Here is a 22,443-nt window from a genome sequence, read left to right as displayed (position 1 = left end):
GTGTCCCGGTGATGAGGGGTAGTGAGTGTGAGAGGCAGTGTACCCAGTGGCAGTGTGTCCCGGTGATGGGGGGGGTAGTGAGTGTGAGAGGCAGTGTACCCAGTGGGCAGTGTGTCCCGGTGATGGGGGAGTAGTGAGTGTGAGAGGCAGTGTACCCAGTGAGCAGTGTGTCCTGGTGATGAGGGGTAGTGAGTGTGAGATGCAGTGTACCCAGTGAGCAGTGTGTCCTGGTGATGAGGGGTAGTGAGTGTGAGAGGCAGTGTACCCAGTGAGCAGTGTGTCCCGATGATGGGGGAGGAGTGAGTGTGAGAGGCAGTGTACCCAGTGGGCAGTGTGTCCCGGTGATGAGGGGTAGTGAGTGTGAGTGGCAGTGTACCCAGTGAGCAGTGTGCCCCGGTGATGAGGGGTAGTGAGTGTGAGAGGCAGTGTACCCAGTGAGCAGTGTGTCCCGGGTGATGGGGGATAGTGAGTGTGAGAGGCAGTGTACCCAGTGAGCAGTCTGTGCTGGTGATGGGGATTAGTGAGTGTGAGAGGCAGTGTACCCAGTGGGCAGTGTGTACCGGTGATGGGGGAGGAGTGAGTGTGAGAGGCAGTGTACCCAGTGAGCAGTGTGCCCCGGCGATGGGGGAGGAGTGAGTGTGAGAGGCAGTGTACCCAGTGAGCCGTGTGTCCTGGTGATGAGGGGTAGTGAGTGTGAGAGGCAGTGTACCCAGTGAGCAGTTTGTCCCGGGTGATGGGGGATAGTGAGTGTGAGAGGCAGTGTACCCAGTGAACAGTGTGTCCCAGTGATGGGGGATAGTGAGTGTGAGAGGCAGTGTACCCAGTGAGCCGTGTGTCCCGGTTATGGGGGAGGAGTGAGTGTGAGAGGCAGTGTACCCAGTGAGCAGTGTGTCCCGGTGATGGGGGAGGAGTGAGTGTGAGAGGCAGTGTACCCAGTGAGCAATGTGTCCCGGTGATGGGGGAGGAGTGAGTGTGAGAGGCAGTGTACCCAGTGAGCAGTGTGTCCTGATGATGGGGGAGGAGTGAGTGTGAGAGGCAGTGTACCCAGTGAGCAGTGTGTCCCGATGATGGGGGATAGTGAGTGTGAGAGGCAGTGTACCCAGTGGGCAGTGTGTCCCGGTTATGGGGGAGGAGTGAGTGTGAGAGGCAGTGTACCCAGTGAGCAGTGTGTCCTGGTGATGGGGGAGGAGTGAGTGTGAGAGGCAGTGTACCCAGTGAGCAGTGTGTCCTGGTGACTTGGGGAGGTGGGGACGGGGGGTGCAGGGGTGGGGGGGTGGGGGGTGGAGGGTGGAGGGGGTGCAGTGAGGGAAGGGTGTTTATATCCCAGAATATGCCTGAGGCAAAATGGCAAAATGGAGAGGAAGAGCAAGAGCAGCAAACAGTACATGATACGACCGGAACTGACAACATGCAACCCTAACATCCCACATGACAGCAAATACCCTCCTTCTGCAGAACCCAAATCTGCCTCACCAACTATCTTTGGACTCCGAAATGACAATCATCCTTATTTGAAGAGGAATAGCCAATAAAATAATTGGCAGAATTCAACCAGAGGAAAACAGTGTGGGGTTTTGGGCCTGTTGCGTGGGGTGTTTCTTGGCGCCTGCTGCACCGAGACCGCACTTGCGTCATTTCCTGCACTGAAGGACTCCGCTCACCAGGAAGATGGCACAGAGATGGGTGTGCCATTTTTACAGGCGGCCCCCCCACTAAGCGATCCCCCACCGCGGCCTCCGGACCACCCCACTCCGCCCAACCTACCTCTTCTGGGCTCCTCGAGCCTCCCCCCCCTCCCCCCCCCCCACCCCCCCCCCCCCCCCACCCTACCTCTTACGGGCAAGCCATACTGGGCCCGACCCCTGGCATGGTCAACCTGGCACCAGGGCACCTTAACACTTCCAGCCTGGCGATCCTGGCAGTGCTCCCGCCAGCCTGGCAGTGCCACCCGGACCAGTACTAAAGGGCGCTCTGGTGCGGTCTCCCCTGGCATGGCCGGTTAATCCCGGGCCCCAGGAGAATCTGCCGCAGATTTATTACAATGAGCCATTATCTGGACGAGATCCAGACGCGATGCCCCAAGACATTTCGAGAGTCGCGAATCTCACAAGAAGCAGCGGCCTCATCGCGCCAGCAAGTCTGGGTCGGTAAATCACGCCCAATATGTTTCTGGACAGTGGGGTGCACATCCCAGAAATCCATTTGACGCCTCACGGAAACAATATTATGATGACACCAATAATTAGCGATCATTAATCTTTTAAGTTGCTGATGTTCTCGAGCACTGGGACTCTGTCAGAAAGGAGCCTGATGAATCACTGGAAAACCTTTGTGTGAACCTGCAACAAGTCGGCTGGCTATAAGATGCAGTACAAAGTCTATCATTTCTTATTAGTGCAATGCAAATGAAGATAGGTGTTGGGCAGCACGGTGGCCTAGTGTTAGCACTGCTGCATCACGGCGCCGAGGTCCCAGGTCCGATCCCGGCTCTGGGTCACTGTCCGTGTGGAGTTTGCACATTCTCCCTGTGTCTGCGTGGGTTTCGCCCCCACAACCCAAAGATGTGCAGAGTAAGTGGATTGCCCCTTAATTTGAAAAAATAATTCGGTACTCTAAATTTTTTTTTAAATGAAGATAGGTGTAGCCAGTGCAACATTCATAAGGTATCCCAGGGTGTGGCAGCATAGTAAAACATTTATCCCTTCAATGCCAAAAACCTGATTCGCAACATTCTGCATTTGTACATGTTTATTCTGGTTGATTAAAAGTGCTAGAAGCCAATTTGATCTCCACATTTGCGAATATTAATCATCCTATCTTTCGTCCACAGCTTTTAAATATGTCGGCTTAGGTCACAGACAATGGGTGGGGAGGGGGGGGCCGATTCAGTGGGCAGGAACGGCGGAGCTGGCGAGATAACGAGCGGGAGAACAAATAGGCTTTTACACTGGCAAGGTTCCCCCGCTTGATTGTCCCCACCCCCTGTCAATGACGTAATGAGGATCCCGACTTTAAAAGTTGGGATCTCCATTTAAATCTAATTGAATATACATTTCCGGTGTTCATGCCTCATTATCTCCCACCCCCCCCCACACACGTTACATTGTCCCCCCCCACGTTACACTGTCCATGTCCCCACACGTTAGACTGTCCATTCGCACACCAACATGGATCACGACAGGCCCCCATGATGTGCACCTGGTGAACAGAACCTACCAGAGGTGCATGAGTGAGTACTGTCCCGGGTTGGGGGGGGGGGGGGCGGGGGGGGGGGGGGGGGGGGGGGCGTGTGGGGGGGGGGCGGGCGGGGTGGGGGGGTCATGCTGGGGCAGGCCGGGATGGGGCGGGTTCATGGGGGAGGTGCCAAGGATTCCGTGGTGGGTTAGGGTCAGAGGGAGTTCTGTGATGAGAGGAAGGGGGATGTCCGTGGTGGGGATGGATAGATTTCCATGGCAGCAGTTGGAGCGTGGGGGGAGGCTCTGTGTCTTGGGGGTGTGGCTAAGATTTCCATTTCTGTTTCCGTTGGGTGGTCTGTTTTCTATTATTATTTTTTTTTGCATTGGGCGCCTCAGCCTTTCCGAAACCTAAGTTCCAGGAGGGCAGGTGGGCTCATTCAGAATGCTCTCCACCAGAATGACGTTGTTGAATCTGGTTTTATGGCAGCAAAATCCGGCAATGCAGCGGTCAGGCTGCACTACACCTTTCCCGTCCGAGCTGACACTGTCAACAAATGACAAAATCCCTCCCCCCAAAATCCCACCCCCACTCCGCTCCCTCACCGTCAATAAAAAGAAACTCCACCAGACTCTATAGTTGATTGCTGGGAAGTATGCTTGCCGGGGTGTTTATGTGCTGTAACCTGCTTTGATAAAATACATTATTTTTTTTAAAAACCTCCACAACATTGGGGCTAAATTCTGAAAAGAAATTAAAATAAGGTATAGTCCATCAACGGAAAGTGAAATCAGTCAGGGTGTGTTACGAGTGATCAATTCACTCCCAGTCATTTTGCACCCTACCAAAATTGAATTTCACCCAATATGGGAAGAAGTTGAATATCATTGAGTAAAAAATGAAGGAGAGGGGGATAAACTTCAATTTGCATCCTCCCTCAGAAATCTATTGTCTGTCAAATCGGAGGCCAGCAATTTCCAGGCGTACTGGGATCTGATACAGGTGCTAAGCTAACAGCAAAAGCCTTGCCAAATTCAACAGTGGTCTGTGAACACATTCAAAATGTGAATTTTACTTTCCATTTACTCGTGCCTGTTTTTATGCCCTTTCTCTCATCCTGCAATGGGGTGGAGGGGTGAGGTGCCGTGATAACCCTTAATTGGGCTCATCAGTTCCCCCACAAATGCAAGGGAAAATGTTCCTAAGCCAAAAGCAGAATACTGCGGATGCTGGTGGAAGGGGTGAATGGGCCACTCACAACGCAAGGACAAGGACAAAAGGAAGGGCTGCTATCCAACGGAAGACAGGAGAGATTGAATGACAAAACAGGGCCAAAGGGAAATGGCGCAAGAAAAGAGATCAAAGGTGTGCCACGGGCAGATGTGCTACTGACTGAAAGTGAAAATAAGAGAACAAAACAAAACTTGCAAAGAAAATGGAGGGGAAAATGGAAATGACCTGAAATAGTTAAACTCGATATTAAGTCCGGAAGGCTGAAAAGTGCTTAATTGAATGATGAGGTGCAGCTCTTCAAGCTTGCATTGAGATTTACTGAAACAGTGCAGCAGGCTGACGATTGAGATATCCATGAGTGCAAGAGACTTTCCTACACTGCCTGAGATGTTGCTAATATAGGCGGGATTCTCCGTTGCGAATCCGCCTTGCTATCGCTGACAGTGAGGACGGAGAATTTGGCCGTGCCGCTTCGCTGGCGGAGGGATTCTATACTCCCGCAATAACTGGAAACAAAATTCCGGATTGCTGGAATACCGGTAGGGCAGTGAAAAGTAAATTTTGGCTTGCAGTTTGCCATAAAATGTCAGGACAACTCTTCATATCCATAATTTGCCATTTATCTAGCCTTCTGCTTGAGCTATAATACAGAGGCACAGCTATTGCCCACAGAGAGGAGGGAGTAACTTAGAGATACAATGGATTAAAAATATGGCAGTTTCCACAGTGGGTGGGCATTCAGTTCTGCCAGCTTATTCTCTGGGTAACAAAGTTGAAACTTACCAGCCATGCTTTGTGGTGGACATTAAACTCTCTTACACGGTGTAGTGATCTGTACATCTGTACATACATCCGCACATACAGCAGGGACTGCAGCACAGATGTGACAGCCACAGCATCACTAGAGGGCAGCATCAGAGACGGGTATAAAGGGTCCAGCCCAAGGTAGGATCCGCCTCTTTTAGAAGCACAGGGCTAGTGAGCAGCAGCACACAGGGGTAGCTTAGCATAGGCAGTTTATCTTAGTTTCACTGGTCATACCTCTTGACTGCTTTACATCTAGTTGAGCTCTGGAAGCAGAACAAACCCTTTGAATAAAGTGGTTGTGTTAACTGTAAGTCTACAGTCATTATTCAGAATTAGAGAATAACATACTCGGAAGCCAAAAGTCCATACACATATTTCCCATTAGATTTCTGCTTGTCTCTTTAATCTTGGCAGCATTTGAATTGAGTGTGCAGTTTACACATCGAGGAACAGCCTGTACCTGGCCAGCAGCCAGGGATGGTGGAACTAACTTAGCGGCAGTCCATAATTGTGTCAATTCAGCTACCTTAAATCAGAATTTAAATGAGACACTTGTTACAGGCATGAGGGAGCAGCCTTTACCTGACCTGATATTGGAAATGTGCCCGAAGCAAAATGTGGTTAGCTGCCAACCTGAGTGCGCTTCATCCAATTTTCATCCAAACTTCAAGCCACAAGTAGGTGCGACTGAAGAGAGAAGGCCAGCACTAGCAAGGACGATGCATTGTGCATGTGAGTGTACACTATCCCCTCTGACGTTTTTGAGGAGTTTTTGGGAAGAAACGGTAACATTCATCAAGATTCCGAATCTTTCATGACCAGAACTGCACATTCTGCTACAACATGGTCTCCTTTGTTCTCCCTCTGTTGGGTCTTTGCGTATGGTGGCTCGAAGTGGACAAAATGCACAATGCAATTTTCAATAAACTACGGCGCCACAGAATAATCAAGTAAAAGAATGGCATTTTGAATGTGCCGTTCATGTCCTCAGGGTGACCCAAAGAGCTTTGGAGTCAGTGAATTGTTTGGAATTGTTTTAATTGTAGTATAATGGTGTTCAGGTTAGTAAGGTTTAATGTGGGACTCGAGAAACATTACTCCCCATCTTATGGGGTGGAGATGACATGATGGTAGGCTGTGGGCGGGTTTTTCAACCCCCCCCCCCCTCCCCAACGGCAGCGGCGGGATCTTCCGGTCCCGCTGGTGTCTATGGAGCTTTGTGTGCCCCGCATCCTCCGCCACCAGGGAACGTGCCATTGCAGGGGGCAGGTGTGGGGGGGGGGGGTCGGGGGTTGGGGGGGGGTTCGCCATCCGTCGGACTGGAAGTTCTCGCCAGTTGGGGCCATACCTTGGAGATATAGATATAGTTGTGCGTTGACAATCATCAGTTTATGTTCAAACATTCAAGCCATAAAATTCCTTAGTGAGACAACCAACCAACCATACAACATGGTGGCAGCAGGTGAAGGATCTTGAAATTCCAGAGAATGGAAAAATAAAGAAAAACTACAGTTTGACCTTGGCAAAGTGTGCCTAATTCCAAAGCACAGCTGCCGATCACCCAAAATAGCGGCATTTCGGGGGGGGGGGGGGAGGCGGGGAGCGGGGGGGGGGGGGGGGGGGGGGTAACCAGCCGGGCAAAGGAAAGATCAAGTATGCAGTTTGGAAGGATTCCACCCGAGCATACAGAGGTCCACTGTCAAACCTGATTGAATGTAGACCAAGCTCAGGGAAAATAATATTGCCAGACCTGATCGAACGTAGAGTCAAAGGACCGAGCCAGGTCATAAAACGGGCGAGCAAAATTCTCTAACAGGCTGAACTAACCTATTAAAAAGAATCAGGGCACTAATCAGGCAGTTTGGGAAGAAGATTAAAAAAACAGTTACGTTGGTGCCACCTTGGAAAAAAACCTTAAAGCTTCATTCCTCTTTTCTTGAAAATTAGCCATAATGTAACCCAATAGCAACAAAACATTCAAAAAGAAAATGTGGTTGAGGTAAATGTTTGTAGCAAAGCTGTGTTGAGAGAACTCAACCAAAGGTAAGCCAAGCACAAGAAGCCAGGCACAACAACAGGCAGAAAAAGTGCTCAAAGAAATTGCTGCCAGTAAAGACTCTTTGAGGAATCAGTATGTGGCCCTAAAAACATGAGTTAAAGAGATGCTGAATACTGCTTCAAAAAAAAAAAGTATTGGAACTATCAGTAATGACAAAGCAATATATTGAAGTGCAGTGTGAATTGGCAAGAGCATCTCCAATTTGACATTTCGAAAAAGAGGTTCTGTACCACTTTTGTCGCATATCCAATTGAAAGAGAAGACGAACATGGATATTGCTGGGCTGAAAAACTCGCTGAACGGAAAAGAGGAGGCATTGAAAGGAAGAGCCAGAGAGTTTTTCAAACTGCGAGCAGATGCTGAACCATGAGTACAGAACTGAAACAAGTTAAGCCTTCATCGAAGACAGATCTGCTAATGGTGAAACCCAAAATGAAGGACAAGGACAAAACTCTGCTGCACACAGGAAGATAAGATTGAGAAATGTAAATGAAGCTGAAGATTCAAGAACTAGAAAGAAAGCTTCAAACCTACTGAGGATCATTGATTTGTTGAAAAATGAAATGAAAATCAAAAACCCAAAATGCTAAGAAAAAATTGAAAACTTGCAAAAGAGAAAGTAAACGTTCTCACACAAAGCAGCATGAAGAATCTCCGAAACAACTAGCAGGAGTAAAATTGAAAAGTGGGACGTTAGAGGGTAGCACAGAGGAATTATGCTCTGCTATGGAGAGAAACTGTTCAGCATAGAGAACGAACCTTCAGACAGGTAGGATGAGTTTGCTAATTAAAAATTAGAATGTGATGAACTTCAAGCGTCAAAAGTCTCTAAGTATTGTGGAAAAATGTATGGAGCAGGAAAAGGAATTGTCGATGAATTGGAACAGTTAGTTGAATGCAATATTAACAACCAAAACTGATGAAATGTTGGAACTCTTCAAAAAGAGAAATGAAACTCTTGAACTTTAATCCAATCTGAAGCACATGAACAATGAAGTGCGCAGTACGGAAGAGAAAATCCAGCCTTTAAAAGCAGAAAATTCTAAGAAACAGACTGAGGGTCTAACGGGCAAATTGAAATAGCCTAAGGAGCAATCACTGACCAAGGAAGAAAGATCCCGAAAGGAACTGAATGCCAAGGTGAAGTTCTTGAGCTTGTTTAAGCATTCTCCAGATAACTCTGAACTTCCCTTGAGGAGTTGCTAAACTGAAGGAAAAGATTAATCGACTGGAAAATAAGAGAGGAAACAAATACTTAATTAGAATTGGGGAACGAGTGGAAATGAAGGTTACACTTCTAAAATGTCAACGTTCAGGAAGCACATGGTGGACCCCACAGAGACAGAAAACCCAAGTCCGTCCTTTGAACAAACTTCTAATCCCTCTGGCTGGAATGGGATAAGCTCATGGTATCTGATCAAAGGAGATGGAGAGTTGACAAAGAAAAACATCACCCCAAAAAGTGCAAGGGATGAACCAGACGTTGAAACCTGAGTACTTGAAGCACCGAGTACTATTTCAATTCCCAACCAACAAAGTCAGTCCAAAGCAACCGACCCCACCACGCCCCTGAATAGAACAAGATCTGGAAAAATAATCAAGCCTCGTAGCCCATCTGAATTTGTAAAGTCATTGACTTGGGAGAAGGGGTAGGGTGGAAATGTTACATTGTAAATATATTTGGGGAAGGACTTGGGAAGGGGGTTAGGATATGGGTTTTCGGTGTAAGCATTAATGTGCAACTGTGGAAACAGTATCGGCCACATTATGATGTAGAGCCACATGACAGTAGACTGTGTGTAGAGAGGAATTCTGAAGATAGCACATAGGTTACAGTATAGTTATGGTGCAGGAGGGGGCCATTCAGCCCATCATGTCTCATGGGCTATACCATGGAGATATGTGTATAGTTGTGTGTCAACTATAAACAATTTATGTTCAATCACACAGTGAGATACCAAACAACTTTACAGTCGTAAATTACAAAATGCAGCAACATCATCTGCTTGTTTGCAATGTTAGATCAGATATAAATATCGGTCAGGAATCCTCTGAAATAGTGCAAGGGATATTTTGTGTTGAACTGAGAGAGCAGATGTGGGGCGAGATTCTCCAACCCCCCGCCGGGTCGGAGAATCGCCGGGGGCTGGCGTGAATCCCGCCCCCGCCGGTTGCCGAATTCTCCGGCACCGGAGATTAGGCGGGGGTGGGAATCGCGCCGCGCCGGTTGGCGGCCCCCCCCCCCCCCCCCCGCCGCCCCCCCCCGCGATTCTCCGGCCCGGATGGCCCGAAGTCCCGCTGCTAGAATGCCTGTCCCACCGGCGTGGATTAAACCACCTCTCTTACCGGCGGGACAAGGCGGCGCGGGCGGGCTCCGGGGTCCTGGGGGGGAGGGACGCGGGGCGATCTGGCCCCGGGGGGGGGGTGCCCCCACGGTGGCCTGGTCCGCTATCGGGGCCCACCGATCCGCGGGCGGGCCTGTGCCGTGGGGGCACTCTTCTCCTGCCGCCTTCGCCACGGTCTCCACCATGGCGGAGGCGGAAGAGACCCCCTCCACTGCGCATGCGCGGGGATGCTGTGAGTGGCCGCTAACGCTCCCGCTCATGCGCCGCCCGGCAATGTCATTTCCGCGCCAGCTGGCGGGGCACTTCCGCCAGCTGGCAGGGCAGAAATCAGTCCGGCGCGGGCCTAGCCCCTCAAGATTAGGACTCGGCCGGTCAAGGGGCGGAGGATTCCGCACCTTTGGGGCGGCGCAATGCCGGACTGATTTGCGCCGTTTTTGGCGCCAGTCGGCGGACATCACGCCAATACCGGAGAATTTCACCCCTGATATTGGTTTAATATCTCAACTCAAAGATGGCGCCCTTGACAGTATAGAACTTATTCCTTCCTGCACCGAAGTGTTAGCCTAGATTTAGCCTCTGGGTTGGGACTTGAACCTTCTGACTCAGAGGCAAGAGTGTGAACATCTTGGGCGAAATTCTCCCCCAACGGCGGGATGTCCGCCGACTGGCGCCAAAGACGGCGCCAATCAGACGGGCATCGCGCCGGCCCAAAGGTGCGGAATGCTCCGCATCTTTGGCGGCCTAGCCCCAACATTGAGGGGCTAGGCCGACGCCGGAGGGATTTCCGCCCCGCCAGCTGGCGGAAATGGCGTTTGTTGCCCCGCCAGCTGGCGCGGAAATGCGGCGCATGCGCGGGAGCGTCAGCGGCCGTTGTCAGTTTCCCGCGCATGCGCATTGGTGCGAGTCTTCCCCCTCCGCCATGGTGGAGGCCGTGGCGGAGGCGGAAGGGAAAGAGTGCCCCCACGGCACAGGCCCGCCCGCGGATCGGTGGGCCCCGATCGCGGGCCAGCCCACCGTGGGGGCACCCCCCAGGACCCCGGAGCCCGCCCACGCCGCCTGGTCCCGCCGGTAAATACCAGGTTTGATTTACGTCGGTGGGACAGGCAATTCCTGGGCGGGACTTCGGCCCATCCGGGCCGGAGAATCCAGCGGGGGGTCCCGCCAACCGACGCGGCCCGATTCCCGCCCCCGCCCAATCTCCGGTACCGGAGACTTCGGCGGGGGCGGGATTCACGGCGGCCAACAGCCATTCTCCGACCCGGCGGGGGGTCGGAGAATGACGCCCCTTAACTTTGCTAGTGTGTGTGGAAATAAAGAAAACACGCGCGGGAAATTGAGTCAGAGGTAGCTTCACTAATTCTCTCAGCTCCGTGGTTCATCTTAGACTTCGGATATGCCAATAACTTGTTCTTGGCTGAGGTGTTTTGGGGAGTAGCTTGATACTATTATGTGTAACATCTGTTTCGTTCTCAAGGTTCTGCAAGAAATATTCCAAACGGAATGCACTATCGAGGAGCTGAAGATGGCCATAAGGCAAAAGGAAGCTCCCATGAAGGTCGCTCAGAGCCGCCTGGAGGAGAGAATCAAGAGACCCAACATGGAGTTGGTTTGTGATCAGCCTCAGCACAGGTAAGTGACATGTAGCTCTGACTCGCAGTGCCTGTGTTGCCCGTTAGATTTTGCTAGACTTATGGTCAGAGATTATGCTATTTATGTCTACTTTATATTTTTTATTCGCCAACCAAGGGCGAACATAGTCAGCAACCTTTTTGAAACCGATCATGCGTCCAAAATAACTTGCCGTGTGTGTGGCCTCCCTTTCAGCCCCTGAACTTACCTGTCCTTTGCACTCTTTCCATTCGGGTCTCAACTTTGACATTCCACATGATAATTTTCTACCCAGGATATATTTCTCTTCATCTTTTGAAAGGCATCAAATTTCAATCATAACACCTTATTGTAGCTACCTTGTTTTCCGAGTGGCACTCGAGATCCTCATTGAATGGCGGAGCAGACGCGATGGGTGGAATGACCTATGTCTGTCCCTACATATGGATGGCAAGCTCATCCTTCTGGCCACTACTTGACCAATTGGAGGCCACAACTGGAGTACTATGTGCAATTCCGCCATGTTGGAAGGATCTGATTGCCCTGGAGGGGGTGCAGAGGCGATTCACTAGGATGCTGCTTGGGGAGAAATATTAAGAAGAGAGGTTGGATAGGTTTGGGTTTCCTTGGAGCAGAGAAGACTGCGGGGGGCCACCTGATTGAGATGTACACGATTATAAGGGGCATGGGCAGGGTGCTTAGGGAGCTGCTGTTCCCTTTAATTAAAGGGTTAGTCACGAGGGGACACAAGTTCAAGGTGAGGGGCAAGGACGTTCAGGGAGGATTTGAGGAAAAACTTTTTTTACCCAGAGGGTGGTGAGGGTCTGGAACGCGCGGCCTGGGAGGGGGGTAGGGGCGGGTTGCCTCACATCCTTTAAAAAGTACCTGGATGAGCACTTGGCACGTCATAACGTTCAAGGGCAATGAGCCAAATGCTGGCATATAAGATTAAGTCGCAGGCCAGGTGTCTCTCATGCATCGGAGCAGACTCAATGGGCCAGAGGGCCTCTTCTGCGCTGTATTAGTCTGTGATTCTGTGAAACTACTAAAAAGCCAGTGCCTTAAGGTGGGGCCAGTGTGGGAAATGAAAAATGTCATCCACGTGCTGCTGGAACTGTGCTGGAAATAAGTTTTATTGGATAAAATTTTATTCTTTCAACTTTTGCCAGTGAACATGTCGCAAGATACAGATAAAGAATCAGCCAATTTGACACAGCATAAAAATGTCCGGACTTTATTCAGATCTTGGCACAGAATTCAAATGTCAATAGTGGAAATGCGAGTGAGAGGACAATCTGGTGCAAGATTTTCTTAACTTCTTTTCCAAAGAAGTTTGAAAAATAGTTTTCCTCGTCCAATTGCCTCTCTTTGTGTCGGAACTCCTGCTAAGTTTCCACGGATAATGTGAGGTCATGGCAGTAGACCAGGTTATGATAGGGGACACCTATTTGGCCTTCATAGCCATTTTCAATCCTGTCCTCATCTCATGCCCACATCCGCATTTTCCAAAAGCAGCAAGAAAAAGTAAGAGCCGAGGGTAAATATTTCCTCCGTAGGTGAGGTGGCATGAAAAGCAATTCTAATGCCCTCTACGGCCAACTCACCATAGTCGGCAATCAAAGCCAGGATATTCTTGCTTCATTTGACTCAGCTACTTTCGGCAAAATGTCTGCCAATGAGATGCTGGGGGAGCAACTTCAATGACTCTCCAACATAGAAGACCTTCAAAAGAAGAAAAAACATATTTTCCAAAATAAGTGTAAAAGTCACATTTCTGAGACTAGGCCAAATGTCATAGGGTTGGCTTTTACACAATGTTTTCGAGGGGTTGACATTCATACTTGACTTGGGCCCAAAGTCAAGATTACAATGGCACAAATGGCGCAGACGGGGAGCGCAATATTTTCCAGCCATTCCTGCCAGTGGGATTTCCCAGTCCCGCCGCAGAGACCCTCTTGCCACGGTTTTCCGGCAGCGCGAGGGCGTGAACAATGGACCCATTGACAAGCCCCATTGACAGCGGCGGGATTGGAAGTTCCCACTGCTGGCCAATGGCAGGCTGCCTCCGCCTATGGCCTCCCTCTGTGTCGCAACCTTTCTATGGTCAATAAAAAGCAATAACGCTAAAGATTTCACATTAAGTATCGTTCATAATCTGCTCTCTTTAATAATTTCAATAAATAAATGCAAAACTTTACCATATAATTCTTTGAAATATTTATTTACCAGTACTCATTGCCATCAGTACGTGTATCGTTGCAATGAAACCGCATCAGCAATATCTCCAGGATAATACTTTGATCCTTGGAAAGAGGTCCTCTTTTACGCACGGTTTATGGAAAAATTAGCTGGTGTTAGCTGAAAAAAATATATAATGGGGCTCGACTATGATATGAGACCGACTCTTAGACAAGTAAATATGATAGGTGAAAAAAATGGAGTGCATTGCATGAGATTTAATTCAGCATTGCTTAGAATTGCATTCCGTACTGTGATGTGCCGGGAAGAGGTTTGAAATCATCTGAGATTGAATGAAAAGGACCAACTGGCTCTACTGATTGCCGGAAACTGGTGGGGAGCCATATTTCCCCTTGAGGCGAAGGTGCCCCTCTTCATATCTAGAGTGTGGGTACATAGCTGACCGCCAAAGCTGATCTGTGCCCAGAAGGTTCTGCAATAGGACAGGGTACCACGGATGATTGAGTTTTGGATGAGCTGTTGCCTTGGGTTTATCTCTCCTTGCTGTTTTCCTCTGCCTCTGATATGCGCTTGCTACTGAAGGAGACTTCACCGGTTTTTGTTTGGTTATGCCAGGTGTAGTGATCCCGGCTTCTCCCTGGTCTCAGGGTTGACATCAGAACAATAAATAAAGCCGTCAGAGTTTCCTTATAATGCTTCCTTTGACTGCAATGACCCAGGTTCTCCATTGAAGATTCACTTTGGTAAGTGAGTGCCAGGCATCCTGGTTACATGACCGGCCAAACTCAGTTGTGATTGGCTGAATTTGGTGAGGATGCTTGGCCATGCCAACTTTAGTGAGCATCTCAGTGCCTGGTATCCTGTCCTGCCACATGACCTTCAGAAACTTCCCATGGAAGCTCAAGTGAAAGTGGTTGAGTTTCCTGGCATGGTGCTGGTGGGCAGGCTGAGTCTCGCATGTGTACCGCAGAGTGGGCAGGGCTATTGGTCTATCGGCTTTCAATTTTGTAGCCCGACTTCTTTCCCAGGCCAGTTTTCGAAGTCTGCCGAAGAGAACACTTGCTTTGGCAATGCTTGCACATGACTGGCCATCAACATAGGCAGCTGAGAGAAATGAACTTCTCCACTGCTGGTGGGTAACGGCTCGTGGACTGAAACCTTGGAGTTCAGAGCGGATTTTCCTGGAGCAGGCTGGTACATCATTCCGGTTTTCTTTCTGCTGATCGTAAGGCTGAAGTTGTCACATGCGTTGGAGAAGATGTTGTCTCATAGAACAGCTCTCATTAATGTGTACACCCCGCTCAAGAACAGCTCTCTATGTGTACACCCCTCTCATAGAACAGCTCTCTATGTGTACACCCCTCTCAAGAACAGCTCTCTATGTGTACACCCCACTCAAGAACAGCTCTCTATGTGTACACCCCTCTCAAGAACAGCTCTCTATGTGTACACCCCTCTCAAGAACAGCACTCTATCTGTACACCCCTCTCAAGAACAGCTCTCTATGTGTACACCCCTCTCAAGAACAGCTCTCTATGTGTACACCCCTCTCAAGAACAGCTCTCTATGTGTACACCCCTCTCAAGAACAGCTCTCTATGTGTACACCCCACTCAAGAACAGCTCTCTATGTGTACACCCCTCTCAAGAACAGCTCTCTATGTGTACACCCCTCTCAAGAACAGCACTCTATCTGTACACCCCTCACAAGAACAGCTCTCTATGTGTACACCCCTCACAAGAACAGCTCTCTATGTGTACACCCCTCACAGGAACAGCTCTCTATGTGGACACCCCTCTCAAGAACAGCTCTCTATGTGTACACCCCTCTGAAGAACAGCTCTCTATGTGTACACCCCTCTCAAGAACAGCTCTCTATGTGTACACCCCTCTCAAGAACAGCTCTCTATGTGTACACCCCTCTCAAGAACAGTTCTCTATGTGTACACCCCTCTCATAGAACAGCTCTTATTAATGTGTACACCCCTCTCAAGAACAGCTCTCTATGTGTACACCCCTCTCAAGAACAGCACTCTATCTGTACACCCCTCACAAGAACAGCTCTCTATGTGTACACCCCTCACAAGAACAGCTCTCTATGTGTACACCCCTCTCAAGAACAGCTCTCTGTGTGTACACCCCTCTCAAGAACAGCTCTCTATGTGTACAACCCTCTCAAGAACAGCTCTCTATGTGTACACCCCTCTCAAGAACAGCTCTCTATGTGTACACCCCTCTCAAGAACAGCTCTCTATGTGTACACCCCTCTCAAGAACAGCTCTAATTAGTGGATACAGCCCTCTTAAGATCAACTCACATCAGTGTGTACACCCCTCCCAAGACCAACCCTGTTAAAGCTGAAGATAAATTCTAAGATGAGCTTAGTGTCAGAAACGAAGGAATGAGTTGGGAGGTCCAAATGAGAAAGTCAATTGCTGAAGGCCAATCAATATCTTCCTGTGACTTTCTCCTTGTGGCAACAACAGTATTGTTCTCTAGTTATGCTGCTGCTGTCTAATTAACTACTGCGGAAATCCCAGAAGCAAAGCACACACACACTACCATGATAATCCCATCCTGCCTTCTCAAATATGCTGATCTTGGAGGTAAATGTTTTCTTCACTTTAATATGACATAAGAACAACTTATGTTCTTTATATCTTGCAGTCCACAACTGTTCTTGTATCTTAATACCTGTCAATTTTGAAATCTACATAGGGAAGGTACAGCTGGCTGCCAAGTAACAGTTATCCATTGATTTCTCAAAGCTCAAACACCTATCCCAGCTACGAACTTTGCTGCCTCTGCAGCAACAAAAAGATGTCTTAAATGATGTATTAGTCTCGTTTCCCAGAAAGCTGTTTCCAGCTAACTGTTCCATCTCAGAACAAGCCCAAACTGTGAAAGCCTTGGTGTACAGAAGCCTTTACTTGGGACAGACAATTAGTTCTATCACAGTATTGCAATCATGTAATCAATATTATCTGTCAACTATATGTACTTGGCAATTAACACTTGTCAGCAAGGCAGAAGTGATTAATCTGCTTCTTCTAATGCACATTAACATGCGTGTCAAACTAGTATGTTGTAGCATCTCTACTCAATCTATTTCCAGCCAGCAATGAAGAGCTAGAAGTGACCAACATTCAACGCCAGTTTTGTTTGTCTAATCCATTTGCACTGCCTGATCTTCTTAAATCTGACCAGAAATTAGGAGTATTTTCTGCAACTTCCTGCATTGCCTCCATTGAAGATCTCCTCTTCTCATCCTGTTTGCTGGGCTCCAGATAGGATGATTTTAGTCAACGTTTGAAATGATTCAACCACCATTAGGCTCGACCAGACATTGGATTTAATAGGTGTGGGGTAGGATTAGAATTGCATGATTGGGCTGAAGTAGAATTGACTATGGGAGACGTGATCACAGAATCATAGAATTTACATTGCAGAAGGAGGCCATTCGGCCCATCGAGCCTGCACCGGCTCTTGGAAAGAGCACCCAAGCCCACGCCTCCACCCTATCCCTGTAACCCAGTAACCCCACCTAACCGTTTTGGACACTAAGGGGCAATTTAGCATGGCCAATCCACCTAACCTGCATATCTTTGGACTGTGGGAGGAAACCGGAGCACCCGGAGGAAACCCACGCAGACACGGGGAGAATGTGCAGACTCCGCACAGCCAGTGACCCAAGCCGGGTGATGGAACTTGCTGTCAGGTGGGGGGCCTGTACCACACTTAGTGATGATACAGCATGGCTAGGGTAGAATTGGCTGCACCACAATGGTCTGGATTAGAATTGGCTGCAAGAATAGGCTGACTAAAGTTAACAGTGATAGGGAAGGGTAATATAGAAATGGTTGTGACACATGGATCACACATTTCATCGGGGTGGGAATGCAATCAACAATCAGCTCCGAATGCTGTATGTTTCAAGATTTTGGATTATAATTTTGGCCAGGATGCAATAGCTCACAATCTTTATTCCCTTGTTAACATTAACAGATGCTAGCCAAAATGGAGAAAGGAGTGTTTGTTTTGAAGTGCCTCAGGCAGCTTTATGATCTCTCCACTTTAGCCATATCTCAAATTGGAAAAACCCAAAATTGGACACTTCCTTTGGCACTTCTACAGCAGGGGAAGTAGATGAGTCACAAATGCACAGAAATCTGTATCCAGAGGGATGAAGTATTGGGGGAATTATGGAATTAAACCCCAAATATACTGAATGGCTTGTTGGTTTGGAGATAATCAATCTGGCACTTCAGATGCTGTAATTGCAATTTCAGAGACATGGCATTCACTGTAACCCTTCAAGTGCAGATATTGCTCAAGGATTGAGTGATTTTCCATTAGTGTGGCACACAAGTGGTATCTCTTCTAGATAATACTCTGGTAGCGGCACCAAAACTCCTGTGCCAGCCAAGAGTGGACCTTGAAGGTTTTTGTCCAGCCTTCATTGTTTGGGAATATCTAAGAAAGGGCTATCAGCAACTTTCCCTCTCATCATGTAGGTGGACATAAGCAATCAGAGGAGGAATAGACCATATGATTTGTCAGGTCTGCTTCACCATTCAATACAATCAGGACTGATATCCGGCTTCAACTCCACTTTCCTGCCTGCGACCAAAAACCTGTCTATCCCAGCCTTAAATATATTCAATGTTGGAGCATCCACAACTCTCTGGGGTAGCGAATTCCACTTGTGAGTGACAAAATTGCTCCTCATCTCAGTCCTAACGGATCGGCTCCCTATCCTGAGAGTGTGCCTGAATCTAGATTCCTCGACCAGAGGAAACAATCTCTCAGTAGCTACATTGTTGAACCCCTTCAGAATCTTGTATGTTTCAATGAGATCACCTCTTATTCTGCTAAACACTAGGGACTATGCTGCTCACCGGGGGACAACCCCCTCATCCATTGAGCCATAGAATTCCTACAGTGCAGAAGGAGGTCATTCGGCCCATCGAGTGGCCGATCTAGTAAAGCTCCCAAGGTGCTTTTTTTCTAGAATTAACAACGAGGCTCAGAGTAGCCGGATGTTATTTCTGACAAAATAGACTAATAGCTTCAAAAACAAAAGATGCTTCCTCAAAATGTTGGTAGTCTAGATGCAGCCTTTGTATAAAAACAAGAGCCTGGCGCAAAATCCCACGAGAGTAGAAGAATGAGAACCTTGCCAGCGAGATCTGATTTTCCCTTGCCCCTCGCCAGTGAAATAATGAGGCTTCCGCCGAGGAGGCTCGGGAACCTCATTTACGTACATGTAAATATAATTAGTAGGTCTCCCGCCTTTAGTGTGTAGAGTATTTGGGCTATTGTGGGGAGGAAGCTGTTCTTTCTGGTTTCACCAAAGGCGGTGTCACATTGCAATGACCCCTCTGATTTGCATTGGAGTGGAGATGCCGGCGTTGGACTGGGGTGAGCACAGTAAGAAGTCTTACAACGCCATATGTTTCTGGAACAGACCTCTTCATTCACCTGAGGAAGGAGCAGCGCTCCGAAAGCTAGTGACATCGAAACAAACCTGTTGGACTTTAACCTGGTGTTGTAAGACTTCTTAACTTGCATTGGAGTAACGGTGATAGGTGGGCAAACCTGCTGTGGCCCCTCATAGCCATTCTGGGAAATTAGTGGCCTTTCTTGCATTCCAGAGCCCAAAGTAATTTTGCCGTTCAAGTGAAAAGAGAATCATTGAAGGAGTTGCTGACATACATCCAGGGATTTCTTCAGTACAATGCTGGAGGATCAATTTCCTTTCATGGGATTATCATGTGGATTTACAGACTCATATCTCTATACAACTTCAATAGCTCAAACCAGTGGGACATTCCACACTTATAGGATAAAACTGACTGACCATGCATCTGTCCCTGTCTTTGACAGCTCAGAATCATAGAATTATATAAATCGATGGCACAGAAGGAGGCTATTCAGCCCGTCATCTCACTGCTGCCCTTCTGCCACGTCGAAGCTCTGAGTAGAATGCATGTTTCGGGAGTCTCGTGTCAGGCATGCGGAGGAAGTGGCCCAGTCAGAGGAACTGATCGAGCCTGGTCAAAGTCTCGATGTTGGATGAATCCCCCTTTCTGGCCCTTGGTCCATAACCTGTAAATTACAGCACTTCAGGTCTTGGGAGCCTACTGCCAACAAGGGCCGACAGCGATGATGAGGTTAAACACTGCCTTCAGTGTACCAGCTCAACCTTCAGTCACCTGAGAGAGTTTGAAGACCAGGACCTCAGCCCTGGCACCAAGCTCATGGTCTACAGAGCAGTCATACCCGACCTCCTATATGGATCAGTGATGTGGACTATGTACAGTAGGCACCTCAAAACCCTAAAAAAGTACCACTAGTGCTGCATCCGCAAGATCCTGCAAATCCATTGGGAGGGTAGACGCACCAACATTGGTGTTCTCGCCCAGGCCAACATCTCCAGCAGCGATGCATTAACCAAGCTCGACCAGCTCCGCTGGGTGGGATACATCACATGAGACTCCGGAAACAAGCACCCGACATAGCGGAGGGCAGAGGAAATGCTTTTAAGCCTCCTTGAAAAAGTGCAACATCCCCACCATTACCTGAGAGTCCCTGGCCCAAGATTGCCTGAAGTGGAGGAAAGGTATCTGGGAAGGAGCTGAACGCCTTGAGTTTCATCGCCTGGAGCAAGCTGAAGTCAAGTGTCGACAGTGATAGGAGCACACGGCAATCCGGGCACCCCACCTGCCTCTAACCACGGTCTGCCCCACCTGTAACAGAGACTGTACGCTGCGCATTGCACACCTCAGCCACCAGAGAACTCATTTTTAAAGTAGAAGCAAGTCATCCTCGACTGTGAAGGACTGTCCAGGAAGACGATTACAGCACTTCAAGTGCTTATTAAAGGCAACACGTGTTTCAGTCTCCATCACTCCTTCAGACAATGAGTTCCAGACGTCTGGATGAAAAATAGACTTTCCAATTCCCCTCTAATCATTCAACCATAAATCTATGCCTCCTGGCTACTGACCTCTCTGCTAAGGGAAATTGGTCCTTTTTATTCCATCTTATACACAGCAATTAAATCTCCTCTCAGTCTCTTTTGATCCAATGAGAATGAACCTGGCCCACGAGAGAGAGGATATTAGCAGCACTGATATATTTATAACAAGGGATTCTTATTGCCAAGTTGCTTCAGAAGGCAGAACGGTGAGTCCACAAAATCTAAATAAGACTTTAGGACCAAATACCAATAAAGAATTACAACACTAACTTGTCTTTTCCATTTTTTAATTGTTAAAAAAAAATGTTCTTCATGCCTGGAAATGACTTGTCAATAGTAATGAACAGACTTGGATTGGACTAGCCTCCGTTATTTTAATGCAGGCTTTACTCCATTTATTTTAATGAGCAGTTCACCTTTAAAAGGTCCTTTTTCTTCAGTTTGTTTGCAACCAGCAATAATGGAGAGGAAGGAATGTTTAGTTAATTAGTTCTCCCCTACTTTAGTTCAGATAAACTCGAAAGTAAAGGCAGGAACAGAATTTCTTGGAAAATGCTAACAATTTGACCCATGCACCAAGATATTAATGGATGTTCCCAGCTGACTATTTTCCATTCTGCAGTAACTGCTGTGATATTTTATGATCATCTGGGATTAGCCACACCAGCAATGGTTTCAAATGTATTCTAATGGGCCTGAAATCCCACAGGGATGTTCACCTGGCCTCCCACAGCAGAGAACAAACAAGAACCCCAGTGAAAAGGTTCAAAAGGAGTCACTTTCAGCGTTTCTCTCAGGGGTTTCGTGACTCTCTCAATGAAGTTGGAGCAGGACTCTAAGGGGCCCCGGCGGGATTTCAGGATGCAGTCTTGCATTTGAAATTTGTGGCATCAATCACTGAAAGAAACTAAAGGTTTCATATTTCTACCAAAATGTGGAGGAAAGTTTATTTACTTGTGTTCCCTGTAGCAAATCAACCTAAATGCCTGAAAAAGCCACTTGTCCAAGATTTAGAACCACGCCATCTCATATTTCAGTCAAACGCAGATCTCGGACAACAGCCCCCAGGGCTACATAAACACACAGAACACTAAACTTATCATATCTTCCAAAGTAAGATTAAACAGGCCGAGACCTTCCAGCCCCGCCGTGGGGGGTCTTCCCACGGCGGAAGGGGGCAATCCATTTGAATCGCCACTGACTTCAGCGGGATCGGAAGATCTCACCAGCGGGAGGGGTTGGAAAATCCCATCCCACGACCTTTACCTCCCCCCCTCTCCGAAACAGACAGCGAGACTGGCCCTTCAAGCGCACACTATTAAAAGGTGATTTTCTTTCCTCTGCAGGTTGGTCTGTGAAGTATACACCATCGACGCAACTATACAGACATTGAAACAACGTCTACAAGAGGCACAAAATGCTCTGCAGCTGCTGGTGCAGACCAAGTCAGTCCTGGAATATGACATTGGTGTGAAGGCCAACTCCCTCTTCATAGATCAGGAGAAATGCATGGGAATGCGCAGAACCCTGCCCAACACACCGCGGTTGATTGGTTGCACTCAGTTGAATATGGGCACTTATTGTGCTCCACAACCCTCTGGAATGAAGCCATGCAATTGTGGCTGCAAAAATAAAAAGAAAGTAACATAAATGAATTAAAACAATGGAGCTCCCAGGCTTCAGATAAGTGCATGTTTTGGTCTGTTTCAGAAAACAAGGCTTGAATATTGTGGAAAAATAAAATAAAGAAAATTGGTGGTTTAACAAAATGTTTACACGTAGTGCCTTTGTCCAATTTACAAGACTTGCCATTTCCTTCTCTGTCACAACATGAACATCCATTCATCATCCCCCTTGTCAGGAATTTATAATTTTTCAAAATTACCCCACCACTCCCAACCCAACACCCGATTTTAATGTAACTACATTTTTTTCTTCTTTTTTCTTGCACCCCCCCCCCCCCCCCCCCCCCGCGCTCCCTGTGCCGAGACACAGGTTGTGATTTAGCGGTCTTGCTAGCCGTGGACACAAATCCCG

General features: G+C 48.2%; 1 protein-coding gene across 1 annotated transcript in view; it reads left to right on the top strand.

The window, feature by feature from the left end:
• Positions 1-22,175, top strand: part of LOC140393490 (tektin-3-like) — a 117,371-nt gene extending 95,196 nt beyond the window's left edge. Inside the window, exons 3-4 of the mRNA XM_072479816.1 lie at positions 11,093-11,247; positions 21,753-22,175. Of these exons, the coding sequence (XP_072335917.1) occupies positions 11,093-11,247; positions 21,753-22,056 (459 nt within the window). The 3' untranslated portion in view covers positions 22,057-22,175. The remainder of the gene's footprint in view (positions 1-11,092; positions 11,248-21,752) is intronic.
• Positions 22,176-22,443: the final 268 nt, after the last annotated feature.

Source organism: Scyliorhinus torazame, chromosome 17 (genome assembly GCF_047496885.1).
Source record: "Scyliorhinus torazame isolate Kashiwa2021f chromosome 17, sScyTor2.1, whole genome shotgun sequence".
NCBI lineage: Eukaryota > Metazoa > Chordata > Chondrichthyes > Carcharhiniformes > Scyliorhinidae > Scyliorhinus > Scyliorhinus torazame.
Note: the sequence above shows the minus strand (reverse complement) of the source record. Positions and strands in the feature narration are given on the sequence as shown.